Genomic DNA, 26076 nt, shown 5'->3' with positions numbered 1-26076 from the left:
GACGAGACTTGCAGAGCTCGCTGCTCTGACCGTTGCCGTGAGCCGGGCTGCCAGAGCCATGGGAAACAGCGCGGCAATGAGCTGCTGCCGGCGTGTCACCGAGCTGCTTTTCCCAGCGCGTGGCTGCAGCCTGCCCCATGAGCGCTCGCCCCTCCTGCTGAAGGCCCCGCCGAGTGCAGCCGGCCCTGTGGACGCGCTGGGAGCTTCGTGGGGCTCTGTGCCGTTCCCCGATGTCATCCCCAGCGCAGCGGCGGGAGGAGGCCTGCAGGAACGCCTCGAATGTGCCCAGGCCCTGCCTGAGGGCGAAGCTGTGGTGGCCGCAGCCTGTGGCGACAGCTGTTCTGGAGCTGGCGGTGCTGCCCCGCTCCCTGCCGCCGTCCTTCCCACTGACCTTGAGGAAGGGCCGTTGGAGCCACTGGGCTGTGCCGTGCTGCCTGCGGCCTGCCAGTGCCACGTGAAACATGAGGACGGTGCTGTGGCGTGCAGTGCAGGGCCTGGGGCGGCCTGCGGGGTTCTGACCTGCAGCATGCAGCCAGCGGGCCCCAGGCCGGGCGCAGCCTCACTGCTGGGTGATGGGTCACAGCGTGCTGCCTCTTCGGAGAGCCCTGACACGGCACAGTCAGTGAGGACCGGAGGGGCCCTGCATGGCCACGGCGTGGCTGCACCGTCTGCGCTTGGCTGGGAGAAGGCCGCTGGGAGGGGGGCTGTGCGCTCCAGGAACCCCAGAGCTGCAGTGCAGCAATCCAAGCAGCAGAAGAGGAGGAAAAAGAGGAAGCTCCTTCTGTTAGGTGCTTAGTGTGGGGCCTGGCTGTGCTTTGTGTTTCTGGTGGCCCTGTGTGCAGGGCTGGGGGCTACGTGTGCTTGTGGTGGGAGTGGGGAGGGGAGGTTCCATCAGAGTCTGCATGGGGTGAGGATGAGGAGGGTGGCGAGTACTGCCTGTGCTACTCTCCTTGCTCTTGTTAGCAAACATGAGGATGGGCTCTGTGACTGATGACTGGCTGGCTGCAATGTGGGCCAACTGCTGCAGCCAGAGCAAAGGAGCAGGAGCCGTTGCATGAAACTATAGCTGTACTGCATGCAAAGGAACCTTTGTTACACAGGTTCAGTGCTGTTCTGTGTCTGTTCTGTGCCTGGTGTGCGCACCTGGAGCTCAGCCCTATACAGCCAGGAGTAACCATGCTGCTCAGCGCTGGGAAGAGCGGGGCGGGGTTTGTGTGCCCCGATGCAACTGGGGCTAGTACCAAGAAATGCATGCTTAAACTCATTAATGAAAAAGGGAGCATTTTAGTCTTCAGGTTTTTTTTATCTCTGTGTTACTAAACATAAGGAAGGAAGACTGGAGGCAGTGAATGTTGTTGGTACTGGTACTTCCCACACCCTCCAAACCAGACCAGCTTGCAGCAATGGATTTTGACGGCCATCAAAGAACTGATGCCTGACTTGGGCTAAGAAGATGTTTGAATGCTAAAGAGTTATTAACTCATGCTCCCCATGATTGCTCCATCACCATGTGTGCTCAGCAGCACTCAGACCAGGCAGGGGCTGGGCATTGAGCCGTCTGCCTTGCGCCGTGCATACACACCTGCAGCCTCACTGTAAATAGCACCGGGACTGAAATAGCACGGTCACTTCGGGTGCTTGCTGTCTGGGAGCAAGGATGAAATCTAATCCTTTCCCTTGGCCTTTCTAGCAGGTACAAAATGCAGGTTGAGGCAGCACATGTTCAGTGCTCCCCATGAAGCGGTGTCTGTGCCACCTCCTCCCCTCTTCAGCATTTGGCTTTGCTGTTTTCCTGATGCTTTCCCTGGTGTGCAGCTGCAGCTTGTTCCTGCTGTCACCAAGGGCTGTCCCCTGACCTCCAGGCACAGGCTGTGATTTCTGAATTTCAGGCACTGTCCTGTGGGGCACTCCTGTGTGGAGCTTTTCTCCCTCCTTCCTAGTGTGGATGGAGCCCCCCAGAGCCTTGCCTTGTGCCTGGCTTGCCCGTGGCTTTGTCTGCCAAAGAAATGAACAGCTCTCGCTGGGGACTTACACAAAGTGACAGGGAATGTGAACAGCATCTGCTGAGATGTTGAAGGCAGCAGAAGCTGCTGAAGATAGCTGTGTTTACCTGCTGCCTCTTGCAACGAGCATGCTTTCCTGGTGTTCCGTGCAGTCTTTCACTCTGTGTCAGTTCAGCTGTGCCAGCCATCTTTGAGATGGGTTTCAGCTGGCAGCCTTTGGAGCAGTGTGGCAGAAGTTTGTACTCCATGCAGGGATGCTCCAGCAGGGCTCCTCCCTGCACGTGCAGGGGCAACAATGCAGTGGTCCCAGACCAGCTTGGTGGGTGCAGGCTGCTCTGGGAGCCCTGCAGCTTCCTCAGTCTTCTCATCTCAGACATCTCCACCTTACTTCAATAGAAAACAAATGCAGTTGCGGAAACTGGGAGGGAGGTACAGAGCTCCCTGTCCCTGTGACGCATCTAAGTGAACACTTAAAGTGTCATCACCATTTTCTTGAATGCAGGGGCTTAGGCGAAGCCTCATCCTGGCCCTGTGGGATATCCACAGGATATTCTGGAAATGTGGAGGGCGGTTTTGTTGTGTGCAGGGTGTGGAGCTGCGGGTGCAGTAATGCACTCCACGTGACGCTGCTTTGCCTGCAGCTGAGCAGCTGTGCTGTGGAGGTGCGTTGGAGCCACGCAGCGTGTTGGTGCAGGGGGACAGCTGCCTCTGGCTGCAGAGCGCCACACACCCATTCTTTAATTAAGAGACTTGTAAAGTCTAAGCCAAATGTGCTGTGAGCTGCACCATCCTCCCGCTTCCATTCCTCCTTGCTCCACACGGGTTGTGGAAGATGCAAACCCTGCAGGTAAGTGGGACGGTGTTGATATTGCAAAGAAAGGAAAGGGCAGCGTTTGGTGCACTTGTGTCCAGTAAACACTAACTGCAGAACAAAATGCTTACTGCCTTTAACCCCTGGTTTTAACCCCTGGTTTTAACCCCTGGTTTTAACCCCTGGTTTGCTTGCCGTCCTCCCCTCCCCGGTGTGCTGACCGCTGTCCCTCTCTCCAGAGCACCCACCTGGCGTGGCACTTGTCAACGGCAGTGGCCCCCACGAGAGCCTGAAGGGTGAGAAGGATGCCAGGCAGAACGGACATGAGGAGGCTGATGCAGGGGAAGATGGGAACGACCAGGAGGTCATTGTCATCCAAGACACAGGATTTACTGTCAAGATCTGTGCACCTGGGATAGAGCCCTTCTCCCTGCAGGTACCTCTCTGCTAGCCAGGAGGGGATGAGTGGGGGCTGGAGAGGGACCCAGGCTGTGGGCTGGGCATGGAGCGAGTTTCACAACCCCCAGAACTAGTGGAGGCAGAGGGCAGAGCACAGGGTCCCTGATTTGTTGTTTCCATGATGGGGTTAAGTGGAGAGGGAGACAGCGAAGCGTGGAGGGTGCAAGAGATAAGCTGCTGAACCAGTGGCTTTTAGAGAGAAAGAAAAGAGTAGGTGATGTGAGCACAAAGCTGTCTGGCAAAGGCTGTGCAGGCATTGGGAGGACAGAGGTGGGTGGGAAGTGGAATTAGGCAGGGTGTAGCTGCCCCGTGTTCTTCTCAGCAGGGCTCAGGGATGGAGATGAGCACTAAGGAAAGGACTTCCCCATTTCTGGGCTGTTTTTAAGGAGGGATGTGAAAACATGACCCCAAGGTCTGACTGAGGAAGGGAAAACCTCCTGCCTGCCCAGGGATTTTTGGCATGCTGCACCTTCTGGCTAAGATGAGTTTGGCACAGTGACATGTGCCAGTGCTGTTTGGGGAAGGCACACACTTGCCTGAACATCAAGGGAACAGCACAGCTCCCTTTTCGTTTCTGCGGAGAGCTCTGCTGCACGCAGCAGTGTTGTCGCAGGGGCCGCAGCGCGTGCTGCCGGACCAGGACAGGCTTTGACATGCCCAGCGATTCTGCGATTAGCTCTGCACTTCACCACAAACCATTTGGATGAAGTATTTTTACTGTGGGGGGAGGCGTTTTGAGTCCGAACTCAGCAGGAAGGAAGCCTTATCTCCCCAAGACCAGTAGAGAGAACAGTGAGATTGCATCCCCCATGGAACTAGCTGTATCCCGGGCAGCTTTTTTCTTCCTTTAAATCCCTTTGTCTGAATAGGCTAATAATAGCAGGCCACGTTGTTTACGGTGGCTTATGTAAACTACCCTGAGTCCTCGTAGCTTGAGAGCAACGTCAGTGGTGCTGGAGCCAGGGCAGGCAGGCAGGGGAGCAGCCCGGGACCTCGGGTTCAGCATGGATCCTGTGAGGCTGGAGCCATGTGTTCACGTGCCCGGAGGGGCAGCACCATGCAGTGGTGAGCACCATGCACCACTGCAGGTGAGTGTAGGAAATGGCTGCTTCTCACGTCATTCTGATCCTCAGCACAGACATGCCGTGTGGATGGATAAGGGATGAGCCCCAGGTTTCCCCTCACCTTCTGTTCCTTCCCTGCCCTGTGTCAGCACAACGCAAGGCTGAGACACCTGTGGGTGCTGACCCTGCCAGAGGTGGCACCTTTGCGTGTACTCCAGAGCAGCTCTACATGCCTGTTGTCACTGGAGCTTGCTGACATGCTGAGTGTTGTTAGGAGAGTAGAGACGTCCCTAGTGTGTTTGTGCTCTTGAGTCTTCGTTGGATGCATGCTTGAGGGTGATCTGTCTAAGAATAACTGGCTGGGTTTTCCCTTCTTAAGGTCTCTCCTCAAGAGATGGTGCAAGAGATCCACCAAGTCTTAATGGACCGTGAGGACACCTGCCATCGGACCTGCTTCTCCCTGCAACTGGATGGGAATGTCCTTGACAATTTTGCTGAGCTGAAAACTATTGAAGGACTGCAGGAGGGCTCGCTGCTGAAAGTGGTGGAAGGCAAGTTCCTTTGGGAGGAAGTGGTTCTGGGCCACCTTGCAGCCCTTCCTCGTGGTTCTTTTTTGAGAATTGTGCGATGAAGCAGTGAGCATCTGTGTAATTCCAGTTTCTTTCCTCCCTTTCTGCTTATCAGAGCCGTACACGGTGAGAGAGGCCAGGATACATGTGCGTCACATTCGGGACCTTCTGAAGAGTCTTGACCCTTCAGATGCTTTCAATGGTGTGGACTGTAATTCTCTGTCATTCCTGAGTGTCTTCACTGAAGGAGACCTGGGAGGTATGGGGCAAAAAGGCTTATATGGTGTGGTCACTGTTCTCATTCCCCTGACTCCCCGCTTCATTAAAACACAGTGTAACAATCAGCTGGCCCACCTCACTCAGGAGTGCAGAGAAACACTCTGAGAACTTCTGCTTGAAGGACGGACTGGTACGTTTTTCAGCACTGATTTTCCATCTTTCTCCATTGTAGACAGCGGGAAACGAAAGAAAAAAGGTACTGAAATGGAACAAATTGACTGCACCCCTCCTGAACATATCCTGCCAGGTAGCAAAGAGAGACCCTTGTGTGCCCTTCAGCCCCAGAACAGAGACTGGAAGGTAGAGTTCTCCTGTGCAATTGCAACAGCTGTCGGCATATACCTTGCAGAAAATGTGTTCAGGGATTGAAACCTGCGCTGAGGTGGACTTTGGGATTTGCTCTGCTTGGTGCTTAATGAGTGCTGGAATAGCACTGCTTAGCCAAGAGAATAAAGTCCAAGAGCTAGTGTGCAAAATGCTGGATGCAAAGTCTGGACATCTGCAGAGCATAACATGGCCAGTCTTGCTGGGGAGGGGAAGCAGTGAAGGGAGAGCTGCGTTGCTTTAAAAAGTCCTGGAGACAGGATCTGCAGATCAGTACAGATTATCCTTAGGTTTCCCATGCCCTTGCACTTGGATTCCGGCTTTAGAAGCTGCCATTTGAAAACCAGTACAGCAAGAAATGCATGCCTTGTGCAGCCCAGAGGCCCAGGGTATCTGTTTTTACCTGTGTCTTACGTGTGAAAAGCTGCAAACTGAGGCAGATTAGAGGACTGCAAGTAGTTTGAGGAAGGCTATACTGTAAAGACCATTTTTTTTGTAAGCTCTGTTTGTGGAACCAAGCAAAGGCAGCAGGTAAAAGGACTCTGGCTTGCACATCAGATGGCTCTGTAACTCAAGGGTATTAATTCCTACTGACAGGAACTGCTTCTGTTGTATTTTGTAGCCTTTGCAGTGTCTGAAGGTATTGACAATGAGTGGCTGGAACCCTCCACCTGGTAACAGGAAGATGCATGGAGACCTCATGTATTTATATGTCATCACAGTGGAGGATCGACATGTCAGTATCACTGCATCCACTAGAGGATTTTACTTGAATCAGTGAGTAACCAGCCATCCTTCTGTCCTGCCCTGCAGCAGAGACCTTGTAATACCCAATTGGGAAAGAACATGCGAAGAAACAGGCTGCTTGATTTTTTTGTTTTGATGGTTTTCTGTGTGTGTGGAAAGCAGCTTATTTCAATTCACTGCTCACATGGCGTTTGCAGGAGTTGTTCTACTGGATTGGGCTGTTTACTTATGCCTGGTACCGCTTCTCTGCCGTGGATAAATGCCTGATGCTTTAGGGAAAGTTGAAACATCCCATAATGACATCAACTAATTACAGTACTTTGAGTGGTGGAGGGAATTCCTTCCTGACCATTGCAACTAGCTCGTTTTGCCCTAAAGGAAAAGCGCAGTCTGCCAGCACTTCCTAACCTGGGCACAGGTTTGACTGGGATTTTTTTTAAATAGCATCTGTGAGAGACAAAGTTCCTGCACAGTGCCTGGGAATGTAAGAGTGACTGTGTTGGAGAAAACAAAACTCCAGCACGTTTCTGCCCTCTGTCCCTTAATGAATTGGACATGTTCTGTGTTACCCTGACTCGTGGAAAAAGCAGTTTGTATTCCGTGGCTGCCTGTGGAGCTGGCAGTCTCAGTTATGACGACAGCACGTTTCTTTTCTCTTACAGGTCTACTGCGTACAACTTCAATCCCAAGCCTGCAAACCCCAGTTTTCTCAGCCATTCCCTGGTGGAACTGCTTAACCAGATCAGCCCTACCTTCAAAAAAAACTTCTCTGCTCTGCAGAAGAAACGGTACAGCACTTCTTCCTCTCTAGTCACCTTTGGTGATGTGATGTTGCTTGGTGAGACCAGGGTGCGTGGCTGGTCTGTCCTCAGCAGCAGCTGATGCAGAGCAGGCCTCGTGCTGCAGCAGGGTCAGACTGATAACCTCATCACTTTGCTCTGAATACAAAAAAACTGAAGCATAAAATATCAGGAACCCTAACAGATGATGGCTTTGCACAGGCTTACAGTGGAGTGAGAACGATTACTTTAAACATTTATGCATATTTCTTTCCTCTAATTTCCTTTTGCTCCCATATTAATAAGGAGCAATAATAGATTGTTTTATTTTCCTGTCCTTGCTGCAGGGACCATCTATTTACTCCAGGACAGTGGATCCTTTGCAGAAGCCTGTCATTCTTTAGAGTCCGCTTAATGAACTGCCTCAGCTCAGCAGGATGCAAATTGACAGGCACATGGTGTGGCTTTCGAGAGTTCTGCTTCTGCTCTCATTAGGAAGATGAAAGTGACACCATACAAGGGCTGGAAATTCGCAGTGGCCTCCCAGTCACCACAGCGACTATCTGGCCATTTAAAAATGATTATATTGTGTTGCTTGTTGGGCCAGAAGTAAATACAGATGAGACTTTGGCACCTGCTGAGAGCAGACAGATTACAGCAAGCTTCCCCTAAGCCATTACTTCATTAGTGGATGGTGCTATAGGCTTGTTTATAGCCCTTACGGACTACAGTGAAAGCTGAGAGCCAGTCTGACAGAGGTGGCTGGGAGTGGTGATCCTCTGCGTGTGCTCCTGTTTTGTGCTGAATGGGGAGTGTGCTGGCGAGATGGAGCTGAGGACAGGAGAATGAGGAAAGCCCAGTTTATTCTGTAGATAGCAGCTGAGAGATTCTGCCAGCTCAGTCGTTAAGGGGTGTCGCTGCATGTTTAATGACTTGGTCTTGTTCTGCTGCTAGAAATTGGCGTTGCAGCTGAGGGAAAATTCTCTTAGAATAGAAAGAAATCTTCCTTTGGAAAATGTCTAATTGTTTTCACTCCCCAATTAGGGTTCAGAGACATCCTTTTGAGAGGATAGCAACTCCTTTCCAAGTGTACAGCTGGACAGCCCCACAAGCAGAACATGCCATGGACTGTGTCCGAGCAGAAGACGCGTACACTTCCAGGCTGGGCTATGAAGAGCACATACCTGGACAGGTATCAGCCTAGCTCTCTCTGAGAACCCTAGCAATAGTCCTGCTGCTCACTGCCTCACTGCACTGGGAACCAGTTAACTTTTACCAGCAAGTAGACCTTTGGTATTTTGAAAGGGTTTTGCACATCAAGGAAAACTTGCCTGAGTCTTTGTTCTCAACGCTATCTTTAACTACGGCGGGCTGAGCTGCTGAGGCTCCAACTTCCCTGAGTATGTGGGAGTCTCAGCAATTTCTGCTTAAGTACTTATAAATCCTGTGTCCCTACTGCGATTGGCACCACTGCTCCTTGCGAGCAGCAGAGTGTTCCTCTGTTCTGGTCACATCTGGAAAAGCTCTCATGTCTCTCTGCAGACTTTTCTAAGGGTGTCAGTTGCAGCCTCATAGCATAAAATGTGCCAGGATGTGCACTGTGCTGGACTGCCAGGGCTGTGTGTAGGCAGTGTCTGTGGGGTGACCACGTTGCAGTGTGCTGGCTAACCAGGTCTGCGCTGGGTTATTCTGGCATTGGCAATCTGGCATTTCAGATAAACTGTGCTGAGTAACGTGGACTAGCAGGATCCTTCCCATATGGATGTGGAATGAGATCAACTCAGGAGGAGTGATCCTGATGCCAATTCTTTTCCTCTGAACGTCATGGCAGCCTGAATTCTTTCCTTCTCCTTTCCCTTGTAAATGAGAAATGTTGGCTTGCCAGCACCCACCACAGCACATTGCTTACCACAAGGCTTTCACTCTTTCAGACCAGAGACTGGAACGAAGAGCTGCAGACCACGCGAGAGCTGCCACGCAAGAACCTGCCTGAGAGGCTGCTGAGAGAACGAGCCATTTTCAAGGTAACTTTGGGATCTGCAGGCAACTTCCATTACACAGCCCCTTAGCTGCTGCCCATGTCACACCTAGACATTTCACCTGGGCTGTCCTTCAGAAGCTGCAAGATGGGAGTCCCTGTTTGTGAGCTAAGGAGTCTTGTTCCCTCTCGCATATCATATAATCATCTGTGTTGGAAAGGCCTTCGAGAACATCACATCCTACCATCAATCTCAGTTACCAAATCCCACCACTAAACCATGTCCTGTAGTGCCATGTCCACATATCTCTTGAGCCCCTCTAGGGATGGGGACTCCACCCTCATCGGGACTTCTGTGGGCAACCTGTTCCAGTGCTTGACCAACATCTGCCTTCTGCTCCCAGCTTTGCATGGAAGAATTGTAGTCCTTGACCCCGTGTCTCCCAGCTGACCATGAGATGGTCTCCTCTTAGTCCTCTGCTGTTGTGTTTGATCCAGTCCTCCTTCAAGCGGGTAGGAGGAGCAGGAGCAGGGGTAGGGGTGGAACATAATTAAAACTAAACCCTCCTCCACAGAGAGCTCATGAGACTGAGCCCTGGTGATCCCTAATGCTCTGGCTCCTGGAGCTTGTATCCAAGCCACTGGCCAGGCTCACAAGAGCAAAAGTCAGCTGACCTGCCTGCCTGCTGGAGGGCCATGAGGAGGTGAGGAGCAAAGGAGAAATTTGCAGAGAGCTTTGAGAGTGAGGTGTGGTGAGGATGTTATCCGTTTCTCACCTGACTTTCTTTCTGGCTACCTCCAGGTTCACAGTGACTTCACTGCAGCAGCAACAAGAGGTGCCATGGCTGTCATTGATGGCAATGTCATGGCCATCAACCCCAGTGAAGAGACCAAGATGCAGATGTTCATCTGGAACAATATATTCTTCAGTCTGGGCTTCGACGTCCGTGACCACTACAAGGACTTTGGTGGGGATGTTGCTGCTTATGTAGCACCTACCAATGATCTCAATGGTGTGCGGACCTATAATGCTGTGGATGTAGAAGGGCTGTACACTCTGGGGACTGTGGTGGTGGATTACAGAGGTTACAGAGTGACAGCTCAGTCTATTATTCCTGGGATCTTGGAAAGGGAACAGGAACAGAGTGTCATCTACGGGTCAATAGACTTTGGCAAGACAGTTGTCTCACATCCTAAGTACCTGGAGCTGCTAGAGAAGACCAGCAGACCGCTAAAGATCCAGAAGCACAAAGTCCTGAATGACAAGAATGAGGAGGTGGAGCTGTGCTCCTCAGTGGAGTGCAAAGGCATTATTGGCAACGATGGGCGTCACTACATCCTGGACCTGCTGCGCACTTTCCCTCCAGATCTAAACTTCCTACCTGTTGAAGGGGAGGAGATGCCAGAGGAATGTAAGAAAATGGGGTTCCCCAAGCAGCACAGACACAAGCTTTGCTGTCTCCGGCAAGAGCTTGTTGATGCCTTTGTAGAGCACAGGTGAGCTGAGCTCCCCGCGTCTTCTGCTTGCAACTGGTAATGGTCAAAATCAGAGCTCCTGGGAGCAGGCAGCTGATTGCCCCATCGTTCAGCCCTGCAGGTGCAATTACAGAGGCTTACTTAATGAGAGCTGGAAAGCAGAGATTCTGACGGGGCTGTAGGGAACTGGGGAAGAAGTGGTTTGCTCTTCAGTCTCCAGATCTGTTTTGATGTTTTGTGTCCTTTCTCTGCAGATGCTCTGGTCACCTGATATCTAGGGAATAGGAAGGACTTATGCTTAGTTTTTTAGGCTCTCCAGACATCTCAAATACTACATTTTTTACCAAAGGCTGAAAAAAATGACCTGTGGGAACTGCTGTAGGGAGTTCTGTGGTGGAGTGTATTGGTGTTGGGCTCATGCAATGCAGGAGAGGGACTGGGAGCTCTGGCAGCAGGCAATCATGTGGTGCAGCTGCATGGGGTAACGTTCCTGCTTCCCATGTCGGGGGCTGCAGGGCGCTCTGCTACCACAGACAGTCAGGGTCTGTGCTCCACTTGCCAGGAAGGTTGAGCCCTCAGCTGCTGCCAGAGGAGCTCTGCCCGCTGAGCAACCAGTTCTGCAGCCAGCACCCTGCCCCGTCCTGCCCTGTGCCCACAGGCACCTTCACGTCTGCTTGGGAGAGGTTCCAGACCAGCAGCCTGCAGGACCGTGGCTGGAGGCTGCCGCTGCACGGCTTGCAAAGCTCCCTGTGCTTGGGTTTGATAGTAAAATTGCTGCTGGATTTTGTTTGTCAGTTCTGTGGATTTGGCAGTAGGAGTCTTCCTGAGCTGCTTGCTGGTGTTGCGTGCAGAAAGCTATTTGTAACTACTGCAAGGAGATGAGTTTTCCATCATGATGTGTAATGAAAACCCACTTCTTTGTCTCTTCTAACATGCTAACGGAAGATATTAGAATAACGTGCACTCTCTAATTTCAGAAAGCTCACTGATAGAGGGTCAGTTTTGCCTTTGCAGAGGGAAACTGGGTGGTCTGTTACCCCAGCTCTGAGCTTTTCCCCTCATAGCAGAATGGTGATCCTCTTAGATTCTCCTGCTGTACTGAGTTCCTCCCTTACTTCGCTGCAGGTATCTCTTATTCATGAAGCTGGCTGCATTGCAGCTGATGCAACAGAAAGCCAACAAACAGGAGAGCTCAGATGCACTGGAAAATGGCACCTCTCCGGAGAATGGTACAGCAGAGAGCGAGAAATCTGAGTCAGATGATGGTAAAACAGATGACAACGTGACTGGACTTGATCAGGTTAAAGAGCTGGCTGAGACCATTGCCTCTGATGATGGAGCAGGTATTTAATCCTCTGCATCAGAAGCAGCCCAGGCCTGCTGCCCTGCTGGTGGCTGCGCCTCTGGTGGGACCTATGCTAAACCAGAGGCACTTAGGGTGATTATTTGTTTGTTAAACAGGACAAGTACTGGCTTCTGCTATTGATAATGTTTTAGCTCTTTGCTTAGAGCCATTCATACACCATACATTAATCACCCTGCCTGCTTGGGGGTAGGTTGTTAGTGTCTCTGAAGCACAAGCCTACCAGCTGTGATGCAGGAATGAGAGCCTCACCAGCAGGCTGCTCTGCAGGGCCAGCAGCCAGGGCTGGGAAGTGTGCAGTGCTCAAACACCTTCAGAAATCCCAAAGTATCTGATTTTGCATTTTTGCAGCTATTCTCCTTTCCGTGTACCTTACAATTCATTGTATGTATAATGCATTTCCGCAAAATGTGCCATCGTTATTGCTGTTAGGAACAAAACTTTTTAATAGCCAGGTTGTCCTTTTCTGAAATCCACATTCATTTGTTCTCTTTTTCTTCCTTCTCCAGTCGATCCCAAAAGCAGAGAAGTGATCCGAAATGCTTGCAAGGCTGTGGGCTCCATCAGTGACACATCGTTTGACATTCGGTTTAACCCAGATATTTTCTCACCAGGTATGTGCATAAAGAGCTCGTGCTGGCCTGTTTTCAGAGGATTGCTGTATGCAGCCAGCTACAGACAAAATGATGTTCCAAAACCTTAACTGATACCACTGGTTTTTGGTGCAGAGTCCCCATGCAGCTCAAAGACACAGAAAAGAGAGCTAAAATTGATTGCAGTGCTCGAACTACCACTGTAGGCAGGGAGCTGTCTCCCACTGCTGCACTCGGGAGGTTTTGAGAGTGCTGCCCAGAATCTCGAGACTCGCCAGCATCCCAGCTGCTGCACCACGTGAGAAGGGCTGGATGTGGGGGGGACAGATTACATTTGATCCTTTTTTTTTTTTGTTCACACACACACAAATAAAACCCCCACGGTTGTAGTGGAATGAATGACGTTGGATCATCAGTGAAGGGCAGGGTTTATTTTAGTAACACTGTGGTCAGTAGGTCATGGTGCTCTTTCAAACACACGCACTGATTGCAGGCATCCTTGTACCTTTTAGTGTCTGGAATCAACACAGTTTATTTGGAAATACAGTAAAGCTCCCAAAATGTTCAGTGGGGCAAATGCAGAAGCTGTGTGTGTGCAGATTGCAGGGAAAGGGCCGTGTAGTTGAGTTTAGTTTGGAATAAATGTGCCAGAAGTAGCGTGTGTTTTGAAGTCTGGTGAAAAACAATGCTTTGGCCCTGACTTTTCAGCTAGAACTTAATTTTGTTTTAATTTTCATGTGCCAAAGCAAAGGCTCTGAGCTTCCAGCACTTGAAGTGTTGGCCCATCTGCTGTACGTGCTGCTCCAGCCTAACCTGGACTCTTGGCACTGGCAGCGTGCACAGCACTTGCCAGTAGGTAGAATGGGATTTGAGCCACTAGAAGTTACATTAAACAGGAATGAATGGTACGGAGCAGCACAGCCAGTATTGGAGAGAAGGAGGTAATGCTCTTCCCATCAAAATGTTGCAGGTTAGATAAGCTTTGAAGAAGCATTTTTAATTTGAAAAATCTGCTTTTTTCCTGCTATTCCCGTGTGTTTTCTGTACATGAGGTAGTTTTCCTTTTGAGTTCATGTCTGATGTTTTCCTCTTGCCCTGATAGGTGTTCGTTTTCCTGAGTCTAGCAAAGAGGAGGTGCAGGATCAGAAGCAGTTACTGAAGGATGCTGCTGCATTCTTGCTCTCATGCCAGATCCCAGGTTTGGTAAGCAGCTAAGGGCCAGCAGTAATCTCTTGGAAGCTTACTACTAGCTTGGCCACTCTGAGCAAGCACTGCAATAGTGGTGTGCCAACGTCACCTCCTAGGCAGATGCTGTGCTCTGCTGCTGGTAGCCAAGTTCTGGCACCAGGGGTGCAGTGTGGTAAACAATGCCAGCATCTCTAGTGCAAGCACAAGAGGGGTTTTCCATTTCCTGTCTTACAGAACAGTTTTCCCACTCACTCCAACAAATCCTCCCTAGCCCTGGGCATCACACGCTGCTTTTGTGTTATCTGACCTCGATTGTGACTTGGTGGCTAATGACTTGGAGTGCACTGGGAAGTTGTTCTTGCTCACATCTAAAAACTCCTTCTGCAGGTCTCAGGCATTTTGGGTGCTTACCCACGTCCCTGGCCTGATAAGAAATACAGCTGTTCTCTCTAAAATGACTGCTGTGTTGCAGCTGTCATTGTAACTGGGAGGCTGGGACTGCTCTGCACTCTGAGAGGTCTTGGGGCCGTTGGTTTCTCATTGCTGGAAAGCTTCTCTTGAACTGTACCTCCCTATAAATTCCCTGGTTCCTTAGTCAGCATAAGCTTTTAAAGGCTAGCTATTCAGTTTGAAAATAAAAGAGGAGGGGAAGTGAATCAGAAAAGGACGTGATGGTGACTGTTGTTTTGCAAGGGTTGTGATACACTAGTATGCAATGTGACGTGTTGCACAGGCTTGGAATGTAACTGTGCTACTCTTTGATGAGGATTAAATGACTTTATCAGCACTGCAACACAACTTGAAATGCGAGTGCCATGTCCCATTATCAGCAAAGTGCCTTACAGTCACCGGTTAAAAACATTTCCAGTGAAAAGACCAGTGAAGCTGCCCACAAACAGCAGCTCTCCATGGGCTGAAAGCTGCCCCTGCCCTGTCCTGTACCACGCAGGGGAACCCTGGGCTGTGGCCTTCATGTCTGTCCTCCGTAACCAACGTTTGCGTGTACCCTGCAGGTCAAGGACTGCCTGGATCACACGGTGCTCCCCATGGATGGGGCTACCTTAGCAGAGGCCATGCACCAGAGGGGCATCAACATGCGATATCTAGGCAAAGTGATCCACTTCATCACCAAGACCCCCGGCCACGCTCAGCTGGATCACATCTTTGTAAGCATTAGCCTTAACTTCAGACTGTCAGCTCCAGCTGCCTCTGGCCTAACGTGTCCTGTACAGATTGCAGCTTGGCTAATTGGTTTCTCTGTGAAAAAGAACCAGCTTCAGAAACAGAGAGGGAAGGAGAAGGACCTGTAGGTGGTTGATGGGGGAGTTATGCTCCCATTTCCTTAATGGCTCTCGCTGTGCTATGCTGTTTGAGTATCTTTTGGGATAGAAAAGTTGTTGAAGGATTCCCAGGTGTAATAGCAGGCAGCACGCAATTGGATTTTAAGCCATTCATTTTTAAGCCTCTACTATCTGGCAGGGCTTTGGGTCTGACTGGAAGGTGGTGTTGTGAGCACGGCTGCGTGGGGCTGCAGGGCGAGCTCTGCGGTACCGGGGGGCTCGCAGTGATCGGGGCCCTTTCCCCATCCGCAGGAGCATTGTCAAATGCAGAACAGTTCTGTGTTGTAGGGTAAGGGCAGAATTAGGCGCCTTCTGTGCATCTTGGTAAAAGCCCGCTTCAAAAGGAAAGTGTGTTGTTATTGCTGGCATCGACTGATTTACTCTTCGCTTTTTGTTCCTCGGGGTAGAAAATTGGCATCAGCGAACTGATCACTCGATCTGCGAAACACATCTTCAAGACGTACCTCCAGGTATGACCTGCAGCCTCACCTCTCGCCTCGTGTGTCCTTTCTAATGATTTTTTTTTGCAAATAGGGTGCTGTTTAGTTTCCTCTCTCATTAGAGCGTTTGTGGGTGTTGCCTAGCAACAGGGACTACAGTCTCATTAGAGCTGAAGTAGGTGTAGGCCTGTGTGCAAGGGAGAACAAGTCCCCACTTGAAGATGGGTTTTCCCAGAGAAGAAATGTTTGTGCTTCTCTTTCCCCGATCCTCACTCCTAATGCTGAAGGCTTTTGCAAATCACAGCTGGTTTTCCTTGTAATGCCTTTTCTTTTGATGCTTTTGCCCTCATAAGGAGCTTTTCTGAATTGAATGAGCACTGATGCATCCGTGCACCTGTACATATGTAGCACGGCAGTGCAGCTGGTTTTATTCCAGGGTCTGCTTTACAGTCTCTAGTTTCTGTGTCCCAAGTGGCAACCCAAAGTAGGACTGTATGTTTGCATGCATGTTGTACCTTTGTTTTTTATCTACCTAATTCTGTCCGTGCTAGTTGCAAATATTTGCCTCTTCCTTTCTTCTCTCCTTCACCTGGGAGATATTGCTGTTTCTGGGAGGACTGGGTTTGTGCAAGCATTGGATCAGAGTAATGCGGTGTGATGGCAGATGTGTTCCACAACTGACTTCTGTGTCTCACTGCAGGGTGTGGAGCTGTCAGGTTTATCAGCAGCCATCAGCCACTTCCTCAATTGCTTTCTAAGCTCCTTTCCAAACCCCATTGCCCATCTTCCAGCTGATGAGCTGGTCTCCAAGAAAAAAAATAAGAAAAGGAAAAACAGGAACCTTGGAAATGCTGATAACACAGCTTGGGCCAGCATGACCCCTCAGGAGCTGTGGAAGAATATTTGTTCAGAAGCAAAGAGCTACTTTGATTTTAGTATTGAATGGTAAGCAAACAAAATTACCCTCAGTTGTGCCTGAACTCTTACAAATATCTGTAGCTCTTATTGTTACCTAATATGACCTTCCTTTTTTTATTTCTGTTTGCATGTAAGTTTGTATTCTTGAGGAAATCTTGTGGGCATATAACGGAAAGAAATCAGGCAAGGAGCAGCAGAGGGAAGTAGCTGCAATCTGCACTGAGATGAAGCACAAAGAGGCAAAGGGAAGAAGGGAAAGCTCTCCTTAGTGCTGCAGAGATGAGCAGAATGTGAAGAGTGTAGGCAAAAGACACTTGTCTATAAGGCTGAAGGCAGCTCGTGTTCCTAAAACATCTGAAACAGGGATGGCCAGGGATGCTGCTGGAACATGCAGACATTGAACATTGAACTGAAAGTGGGAGCAAACAGGGCCCCAAGAGAAATGATGATGAGCTGCTGAAGCCAGTGATCCATGTCAGGGGCAGCTCACTGCATGCCAGGGGCTGGAGGTACTCAGATTTATTCAGACCCTGCAGGGAGCTGTGAAGAGCACACTGAATTTCAGTTCTGCTGTGCAGCTCTGTAAGCACCATTAGCACCCAAGCTATTGTTGCTGGTTTCAGTCAGCACTTAGCTGAGAGGGAGCCGTGCATGGTACACTGCAGAGTAGGGGTGTTCTTGAGCAGAAACTTCCCTGGGAGCTCAAGCCTTTGTGTGCTTTTTGCAGTGAGAATGCTGACCAAGCAGCTGAAATGTATAACCTACAGAAAATCACCCTTCTTCGTGAAATCTCCCTCAAAACTGGAGTCCAAGTAAGATCAATATCTTCCTTCCTCCCATCATCTTCAGTACTGAGAAGTATGCAGTGCAAACTGGGTCAGCCTTGCAGGCACATGGTGCAAGCCCTGAGAGGTCTTGGAGGCATTAATCCTGGAATACGGGGTCTAATCCCATGAGAAGGGCTTTCAAATGCAGTTCCCTTTAAGGTTAATTGATCGTGCATCTCCTGCCCAGTCTGAATTCCTGTCACTTGCTCTGACAGACAAACCATCTAGTGCCTTTGCATGCAGAGCTCCCAGCACACGCTTGTGGTGGTGCACACCTTGAGGGGACCCTTCAAAATGCTGTCTGCAAGCAGTGATACGTGAGCAGTTAGCTGTGACTGTGATTGCACGTGCAGAATTCCAGGCTCCTTTTCCTCTCTCTCCTTGCCAAGCACCTCTGAAAGTGGTGGCCATGACCTCCTGTCTTTTTTTGGTTCCTCCAGATACTGCTGAAGGAGTACAACTTTGACAATAGGCACAAGCCCACCTTCACAGAGGAAGACATTCTCAACATCTTCCCTGTAGTGAAGCACGTAAACCCTAAAGCCTCAGATGCTTTCCACTTCTTCCAGAGCGGGCAAGCAAAGGTTCAGCAAGGTACAGTTCCAGCCATGCCTCTGCCTCTTGAGGCTGCTGCTGATGGAAGGAAGAGCAGGGTGTGTGTGGCATGGCACATCCTCCACCTGCCTTCTGGTAGTTGAGGATCACGGTCTCTTAAGATCTGCTGTCTTGGAGGCCACCTGAAATGCACATCTGCTGTGGAGTCACCAGCTGTGAGCAAGGATGGATGCAGGACAGCATCCATCCTAAAGCTGCACACCCCACCACTGTTTTTGCCAGTCATGTAGATCTTGCTTCATGTGCATCACTTCTCCCATTCTATGAAAGGTTATTTAATATGGGAACATACATGAATATATATATATTTTTTTTCAGGTTTCTTGAAGGAAGGCTGTGAGCTCATCAATGAAGCCTTAAACTTGTTCAACAACGTGTATGGTGCTATGCATGTAGAAATCTGTGCCTGCCTGAGGCTGCTAGCTCGTCTCAATTACATTATGGGAGATTATTCAGAGGTAAGCAGAGGGCTCAGGCAGGGTCCACTTGTCCTCTTATTTGTGTCTTGTGCTTACTTGCTCAAGTGCACGACATCTGTGTGACTTGCTCTGGGCCTTCTGTTCTGCTCAGGCCTTAAGCAATCAGCAGAAAGCGGTGCTAATGAGTGAGAGGGTCCTGGGCATCGAACATCCCAACACCATTCAAGAATACGTAAGTATGGAGAGAAGAGCACACCATATGTGCACCTGGGGTCTGAGAGTCTTAATTCACACCTGAATCTGGAAGACAGTTGCAGTTCTCTTCCCAGAATCCTCCATTTTCATCACAAGCTTCATGCTTATGATTTTGTAAGCTCGATATGAAAGTGTTTGCATTATAAGCACTGCACATGATCAGTATTTGTCCCCACTGAGACTTTAGGGTTTTGTCTGCTGAGCATTTACATATATTCATTAATTCTTCTGGCTTTTCCCTTGGGCTTGTGCCAAAACCAAGAAATAGCAAGAACCCTCCCAAAGAGCACAGTCACAGCATCTTGTAAATATAGGTCAATTCTGAAATACATCTTAAGGTTCATAAGAGAGATTGAAGTGAAACGTTTCAACAGTTCTTTTATGTGGGTACTGCAGTGCTGTGACCAGCTGGGGAAGGGAGCAGAAAGGAGAGCTCACTTTGATTCAGTGTTAAATCATGAATGCTGGATCTTGTCTTCCATTGTAGATGCACCTTGCTTTGTACTGCTTTGCAAACAGCCAACTCTCTATAGCATTAAACTTACTCTACCGTGCACGCTACCTCATGCTGTTGGTATTTGGGGAGGATCACCCAGAAATGGCACTCTTGGACGTAAGTCATCAATATCTTTGAGAATCTAATCTCTAAAAGACTTGGACTTAAAGCCACGCATACTGCTGGCTGTTTAAACTGTGTGTTGAGATGCTGCTCTTTTTTTTTTTTTTTTTACCCACTGTAAAACTACCCATTAGTTGCTACCCATTAGTACCATTAGAGGAAGGGGAAAGGAGTATCACTCTCTGGCTTGGGAAGGTAGGTCTTCTTTCCCTTACATAAAATGGATGGGGTTCAGAGTGGTTGAGGTTTGAAGGGGCCTCTGGGGTCCATCTGGTCTAACCTGTCCCCTGCTCAAGCAGGTTGCCCAGGACCGTGTCCAGGCAGCTTTTGAACGGTCTAAGAAAGGAGATTCTTTATTTTCCCTCTGTCTGCCTTATTTGGGCTGAGCTCCCAAGGAAGAAAATGCCGTATGATATGTGCTAGAGATCCATGAGGACTTCTGGCCGTAAGAGTCCTTTCAAGCAGCAAAGCACCTTGATGGGAGCTGGGAAGCAGTAAATGTGTACTTGGAATTGATGTTTCTGAATGCCCACTTGACTGCCTGTGTGGTGGATCTGTGCAGAACAACATCGGCCTGGTGCTCCACGGCGTTATGGAGTACGACCTGTCCCTCCGCTTCCTGGAGAACGCGCTGGCCATCAGCTCCAAGTATCACGGCTCCAAGTCTTTGAAGGTTGCCCTCAGGTGAGGCAGGGTGGAGCGCTGGGCTGAGTCCCCATTGTGGGAGTGAGTGCTCAGCGTTCGTCGCGTGGGGGGCTCCGGCCAGCCTGTGTGCAGCTGTGCTCTTAAAGCAGGGGCTGTGTCCAGTGCCGGCTGCCAGCCCCACTGGGGGTGCTGGGCTGCCCGCAGTCATGGCCGTGCTGCAGCATCCTTGGTCTGGAACAGAGATCCCTTGTTCTTAAGATTAATGGGGGATCTGCTTAATGACTCAAAAATATGTCAGGATGAGCTTGACCCTCCCAGATTCTCAGGCATGTGGCAAGGGAGCATTGGAGAGCAATGCTCATGTAATTATACTGGGAGACGAGCATGATGTATGAACGCTTGTATGTAATTGCTTTGGCCCTCGGGGAGCTACCTTTGAGGAAACATCATTTGCTTCTGTCCTTCAACATTAAACCCTTTTATTTCACTAAAATACTGAGAGCTTTCTGTTTCCAAGGCAGTGCTGTGTGCTCTGTCCTTGAATACAGACCTGGCTCACAAACAAATAGTGGCCCATTCCTCATTACTACTAACACCTTGCATCCCATCTGTTCTTCATCAGAGTGAAAATAAATCTTACTAAGCACCTGCAAGAATCTGATTTATTTTCTAGCAGCTGATGGATGTGTATTCTGCAGAAAGAATCCTTCCTTCTCTCAGTAGCACTGGGATGCTCATTGAGATCCATCATTTCCCAGGGAGCATCACTGCCAAAAACAGAAGTCTTTTTTGTTCCATAAACATTAAGGAAGCAAAGTTCAAGCCAAATTAACACTGTCAACTGGAAGAAAAAAAAAAAAAAAAAAAAAAAGGCAACTTGGATCCCAGCTTTGCCACTGTTTGCTGGTTGTTCCTGTGCTGGAAAACTGCCTTGCCTATGTTCAATGCACCACTGTGACCTTCAGCTTTCCTGGGCACAGCAGGAAAAAATCCCAAGCTCAGTCTCTTCTTTGTCATGTTCCTTCTCAGCATTTCAACAATCTGGCCTACATCAGTGCAGTGTGTGAATCTGCAGCTGGGGTGGGGAGAAGTAAACACCAGGGTGCTGTATGTAGTCCTGTATTTGCCACCTTTACACTGCTGTTAAGACTTCTAGCCTAGCCTTTGTGTTGCCGGTCATGCTCTGCATAGCACAGAAATGCTTCTTCATCATTGAGGTACCTTTAAACACCTTTTTCCTTCCCTCAGCCACCACTTGGTAGCTCGAGTGTATGAGAGCAAAGCAGAATTCCGGTCAGCACTGCAGCACGAGAAGGAAGGCTACACAATCTACAAAAACCAGGTGAGGAGCCTCGTGCTGCTCGTGTGGTGTTTTCCTGCTAAAAGCAAGGACCGACTGCAAACCAATGCCACAGCCTGAGCTCAGGGAGGCCTTTCTCATAAACAGCTCTGGTGGGTGCCAAGGACCCTTCTTTTGAAGGATGGGGCAGAATTGCTGTCCTGGTGGTGATGCCAAAAGTCTGTGCTGCAAGTTTGTTCCTGCTGTACCCATCACTGGACAGAACTTCTGGTAGTGGCTGAGCCCCATGTTCTGGCAGGGTATGGCAAGAGCTGGTTGATTGTTCCCACTGTGCATCAGCTCTCTTAATGCCGGCCCCAAACTAGTTTGGTTGTTGAGCTGTTCTGTGGGCAGTTCCCTCTCCTGCTTGGAGCCTTCGGTGATGCACAGTGAAACTTCTGCATCAGCCTGGGTCTGTCCGAACACGTCTGCAGCTGCACGCTGTGATTCAGTACTGCTGAAAGCACAGCCTGGTGGAGGGGGTGCCTCTCGCCCTGCAGACATGCTTCTACTTGATGGAAAGGTGTAATTTTGACAACAAGGTTCCTACGCAAATGATTTTAGTTTTGTTTTTAAATGCATGTAGTTCTGGTAGCTTTCTGTAGGGATGCTGAGCTGGCAAAGACAGGAGGAGTGCATCCTAGTTTGAGTCCTGTTCTGATTTGTATTGCAATCTTTTTTTCTTTCTTCTTTTTCTGATTAGCTTGGAGAACACCATGAGAAGACCAAAGAGAGCTCAGAGTACTTGAAATACCTGACTCAGCAAGCTGTTGCTCTTCAACGCACAATGAATGAGATCTACAAGAACGGCTCCAATGCTAACATCATGCCACTCAAGGTAACCTCATGCGACGAGAGCAATTGAGAACACTTGCTGTGGAGGCATATTGGTATGCTGGTGTTACTGAATGCAGTCTTATGCCTGTGCAGAGCAGGAACAGCTGTGCCAGTTCAGACACTTAGAGCAGGAGGTCCCTGCAAAGGCAGAGGGTCACACAACGAAGTGCTGTCAGGACAAAGTATTTGCCTACTGTTTCTGTGTACAGCTCTTCTGAGCTCGAGCAAGTGAGCAAAGCTGACTGCTTTGCAAGGGGCACCCAGGGGAATCCGACAGCCCACGCCAGGCGCTGTAGCGTGGGAGCCTGGAGCATCTGCACCCCAAAGTGCCGCTGCTCTGACTCACAGGCTGCAGGCAGGTTGCTCAATTAAAAAACACTTTGGTTTCCTCATCCTATTTGAGGGGGGAAAAGAAAAAGGCTGACGTCTTCCCCCACGTGCATTGTTCTCCTTCCGAGGACGTTGTGATGAGAGGAGGCTGGGCAGCAGAGCAGAGCCGGGGGGCTGCCTTGCCTTGACTTCCACGCAGCAGGAACTGACTGCCCTTATCTGCAGTGCACCTGGCAGGTCCCACCAGCCTGTGTGGTGTTTCCTAGGGGAGTGTGCAGCGACTTTTGGGGTGGGTGCTCTCCCTGCTGTGCTGTACATGAGTGGCTGCTGGAGCTCTGCAGGGCTGAGAGCGGGGCTTCCTGCTGCACACTAACTCCCAGTAGAAAGGCAAAGCAGGATAAATCCCGTGGGGGTGGTTGGGTTTTCTTCTCACTGTGTGGAACTGGGTAGACAAGTGAGGAGTTTATGGCAGAATGATTTGAGCTTAAGTACCTTGAATTGGGTAAATGGTCATGTCTAAGAGATGGTATTTGGGTGGGAGGCTCAAATCCTTTAAATAGGAATGGATGCCTCATTATGATGCTTGGAGGGGGGGGGAAAGCAGGAAAGTGGAGTTGTTTGATTTCACAGTTGATGCAGCACGACAGCCCCAGAAGTAGCAGTGCTACTGAGAGACAATCTATCCTAGAAATTCATTTCTACCCTCATCAGAGTGTTCAACTGTAGCTATGTCCCAGGGCTATTTGCGGTTGTGCACAGAGGCACAGGTGCTCTGTAACCACAAAGTGCTGTGGGACTTTTGTCCCAAAACCACGGTAAGGGAATTATGCTTTGCCTGGGGCAAGGATGATGTATGTGCAGAGAGACATGAGAGGCACTGTTGTGAAACCAATTATCTGAGACTGCCCTCGTGATGGACTGACCGCCCGCACTGTGAGCTTGTTCCTCTGTTCATGTGCGAGTAAGTAAATCCCTAATGCTACTTGCTGTAAGAGAGCAAGGGGCTCTGAACTCGTAGAAGTTGTTACCCTAAGTGCTGGAAATCTAAACGTGCTTCTTTTTAACTCAGGGCTGTGGAGAGGTACGAAAACAAGTGCTGTGCCACTTCACAACTATGAGGCGGCCACGGGAGTTGTCTGTACGCACTGCCTCTTCTAGAGGGGGAAGGAAGGTTGTTGCTCAGTCAAGATATGCTCAGGAGCTCTGTGTTGTTCTGTCTGAATTTTGACTTCTAACCCTTTTTTTCTGTCTCATGCCGTAGTTCACAGCTCCCAATATGACCAGTGTCCTGGAGCAGCTGAACATTATTAATGGAATTCTCTTCATTCCGCTAAGGTAGAGTGTCCTAACTCACAGCTTTACCAATCAGGCGTTCTTTGTGTGCAGTCTTTGTGCCTGAGATGGTATAAACCCAGTGCTTCCCTTTACCTTGAGAGTCATTCTGACCCAAGATGTAGTTTCCAGAGGTTAGGTACCTCTTGCTTCAAGGTGACCCAGTCCCCTGAAGTGATCTGCTGTCATCAAACCTAAAATCCAGACCTGCTCCATGCATCTTAAGGAAATTGGGCAGACTTCCTTGAGAACTGATGTGCCCATCAGTGGCCAAGACCACAGTGTGCAGCTCTGCCCATGGGTTGCTCACAGAGCCCATTGGAGCTGTTCTCAGCCTGTCTCCCTGGCAGTGAAAGGGTTCTTCTGTTCAGCTCCGTTTGAAAAGCAGGAGGTCACTGCCCATAAGAAATGAAGTGAGTGACACTGCCAGCTGTAGCAAGCAGCAGGGGCTGCCTTTGTCCCTGTGTTTCACTCCATTCCTAAATCTGGTCTAACATTAGTTACCGTTCCTGGTTTTCCCACTCAGCCAAAAAGACTTGGAGAACCTTAAAGCAGAGGTGCAGAGACGCCAGCAGCTCCAAGAAAGCATGAAAAGTGGCGAACAGCTGGAACCAGAGGACAGAGCCGGGGAGGATAAAGAAGCGGAGCCAAGCATGCCTTCTGCTGCCATCCCCTTAACACAGAGCCCTGCTTAATGTGTACCTCGCTTAAAAAAGTTAAACCACCCTTTTCTGAATCTGAACCAGGGTCTTGGACTCCCCTGGAGCAGCTCCTTTTTTTTTTTTTTTTGACAATGTTATTGCACTGGTACAATTAATACACAATGCAAAGAACTAATCTGAGAAATGTAATCTGTCTGACCGAGCTTGTATCTGCCACGCAAAGGGGGCAGGGGCCAGGATGCAGCAGCATACGAAAGACCCATCCTTGGTGAGCACAGCCAGAGGCTGTTGTGCCTGTGTGTGTGTACGTGTGTGTGTGCACATATCATCAGTTATTTCTACTCTGTACATATGAATTCCAAATGAACTGTCTTGAGCTATATAACATTTCTCAGGTCATTTTTATGTTGACTAAGTACTCAGCTTTGCTAAAAACCAGTACAAAAAAGCCCCTAACCACTCCCCAGCATTCTTGTAAAATGTGGATTTCCAAGCCAAGAGATTCATTTCCCCTCACTCCTTGTCCCAATTTGTGCTAAGAAAAATGAAGCAGCCATATTTGTATCATTGAGATGACTAAAGCCTGTAATGTGAGTAAGTGGGGAATGTACAGCATTTTCTACATCAGGATCTAGAGCCATTGGATTCCTTTAACCATTTTTTCTACTTTTGGTTGGCAGTTTGGCAGGTCAGGGTGTTTTTTTTTTGTTTTTTTTTTTTGTTTTTGTAACATTCATGTTCTAATTGTCAAGATACAGAGATAAATATATATATATAAATATATATAAATATATATATGATACTCACAGTTCCACCTCTGCTCTGCTTGCAGCTGAGTAACAGGATACTGTACCCAAAGAGTGAGGGCTGGGTCTTGATGTTCAAAGCGCACAAACTTCCATTCCAGCGGAAACCCAAGTGCCTGGGAGAGACTGGTAATGGCAGCATCCAAGGTCTGAGGGAGGAGCTAACAGTGGCCCTATTAACAGAGGGGAGAACAGGGGAGGAGAAGTCAGAAATGGGGACTTGATCTTATCTGAAATAACCGTAACTCAGAGCTCATCGCTGTTAACCCCACTGCCAAATGTAACTGAATTGGAATCACAAGTGTCTCACAGCCTGAAATTGCTGGGCTTTGGGGTGGGGCAGTGGTCTCTCCCAGCACTGAAACCTGTGGCCATTATCTTGGTAACGAGTATCTTTGCACACTGGGCTTGAGATTGTCCCCAGGGGAGTTTCCATTGCTGGCAATGGATGTTGCTTTTAAATGAGTATGTCTGTATTTCCCCCTCTGCACCACGCACATCCCATTGTCACTCTGCAGGCTCCCGGCAGCACCGGTCACGCAGCAGGTCAGAGTTCACCTCTGCAGGCCCTGGGATGCCAACGGAGCGGAATGTCCTTTTTTCCCCAACGGATCGAGCTGTAGAGCAACTTGTGGTTGCTAACGCATCCTGCACTGTGCTGGCAGAGGAGCCCAGGCTCATTTTGTCTGTCACAGCTAAGTACTCTGTGCTAATTTGCATCGCTTCTTTTACTGACCTTCTGGAGAAACAAGTGCTGTCACTGTGCTCTGTACCTCGGGTTCCTGTACAGCACGGCAGGTATTTGTGAGGGGAGCAAGGCGAGGTGGGCGCAGCACTGAGGCATTAGGGGTGAAGCAGGAGGAGGCTTCTGCAAAAGAACTTGCTCCTATAGGAAAAATCTGAGTTCCATGGAAAGCAATCAATAAATGACTACAGTGCATCTTTCCTACAAGAATCTTCTTTCACTAGTGTGTTTTAGTCCATTAAAAGCTTTTGAAACTAACCTGAACGCTATCGGTTTCTTTGCCATCCCGGAGCTGGATAATGGCCTGCCCGCTG

General features: G+C 49.5%; 1 protein-coding gene across 1 annotated transcript; it reads left to right on the top strand.

The window, feature by feature from the left end:
* On the top strand, positions 1-26020 carry CLUH (clustered mitochondria homolog). Its single transcript, XM_042879528.1, has 26 exons — positions 1-788; positions 3054-3250; positions 4717-4888; positions 5022-5165; positions 5358-5485; positions 6132-6286; positions 6919-7044; positions 8080-8227; positions 8967-9059; positions 9816-10510; positions 11615-11832; positions 12362-12466; positions 13548-13648; positions 14647-14799; positions 15381-15443; positions 16114-16358; positions 17059-17143; positions 17599-17752; positions 18092-18231; positions 18344-18424; positions 18935-19060; positions 19629-19750; positions 20960-21053; positions 21754-21888; positions 23479-23552; positions 24076-26020. Exons 1-26 carry the CDS (start codon positions 59-61, stop codon positions 24242-24244), a joined length of 4653 nt encoding a protein of 1550 aa, XP_042735462.1. The 5' UTR covers positions 1-58; the 3' UTR covers positions 24245-26020.
* The last annotated feature ends 56 nt before the right edge of the window (positions 26021-26076 follow it).

The sequence above is a fragment of the Lagopus leucura genome, unplaced genomic scaffold, assembly GCF_019238085.1.
Source record: "Lagopus leucura isolate 7727_CA_CO unplaced genomic scaffold, USGS_WTPT01 Super-Scaffold_100024, whole genome shotgun sequence".
NCBI classification, from domain to species: Eukaryota; Metazoa; Chordata; class Aves; order Galliformes; family Phasianidae; genus Lagopus; species Lagopus leucura.
Note: the sequence above shows the minus strand (reverse complement) of the source record. Positions and strands in the feature narration are given on the sequence as shown.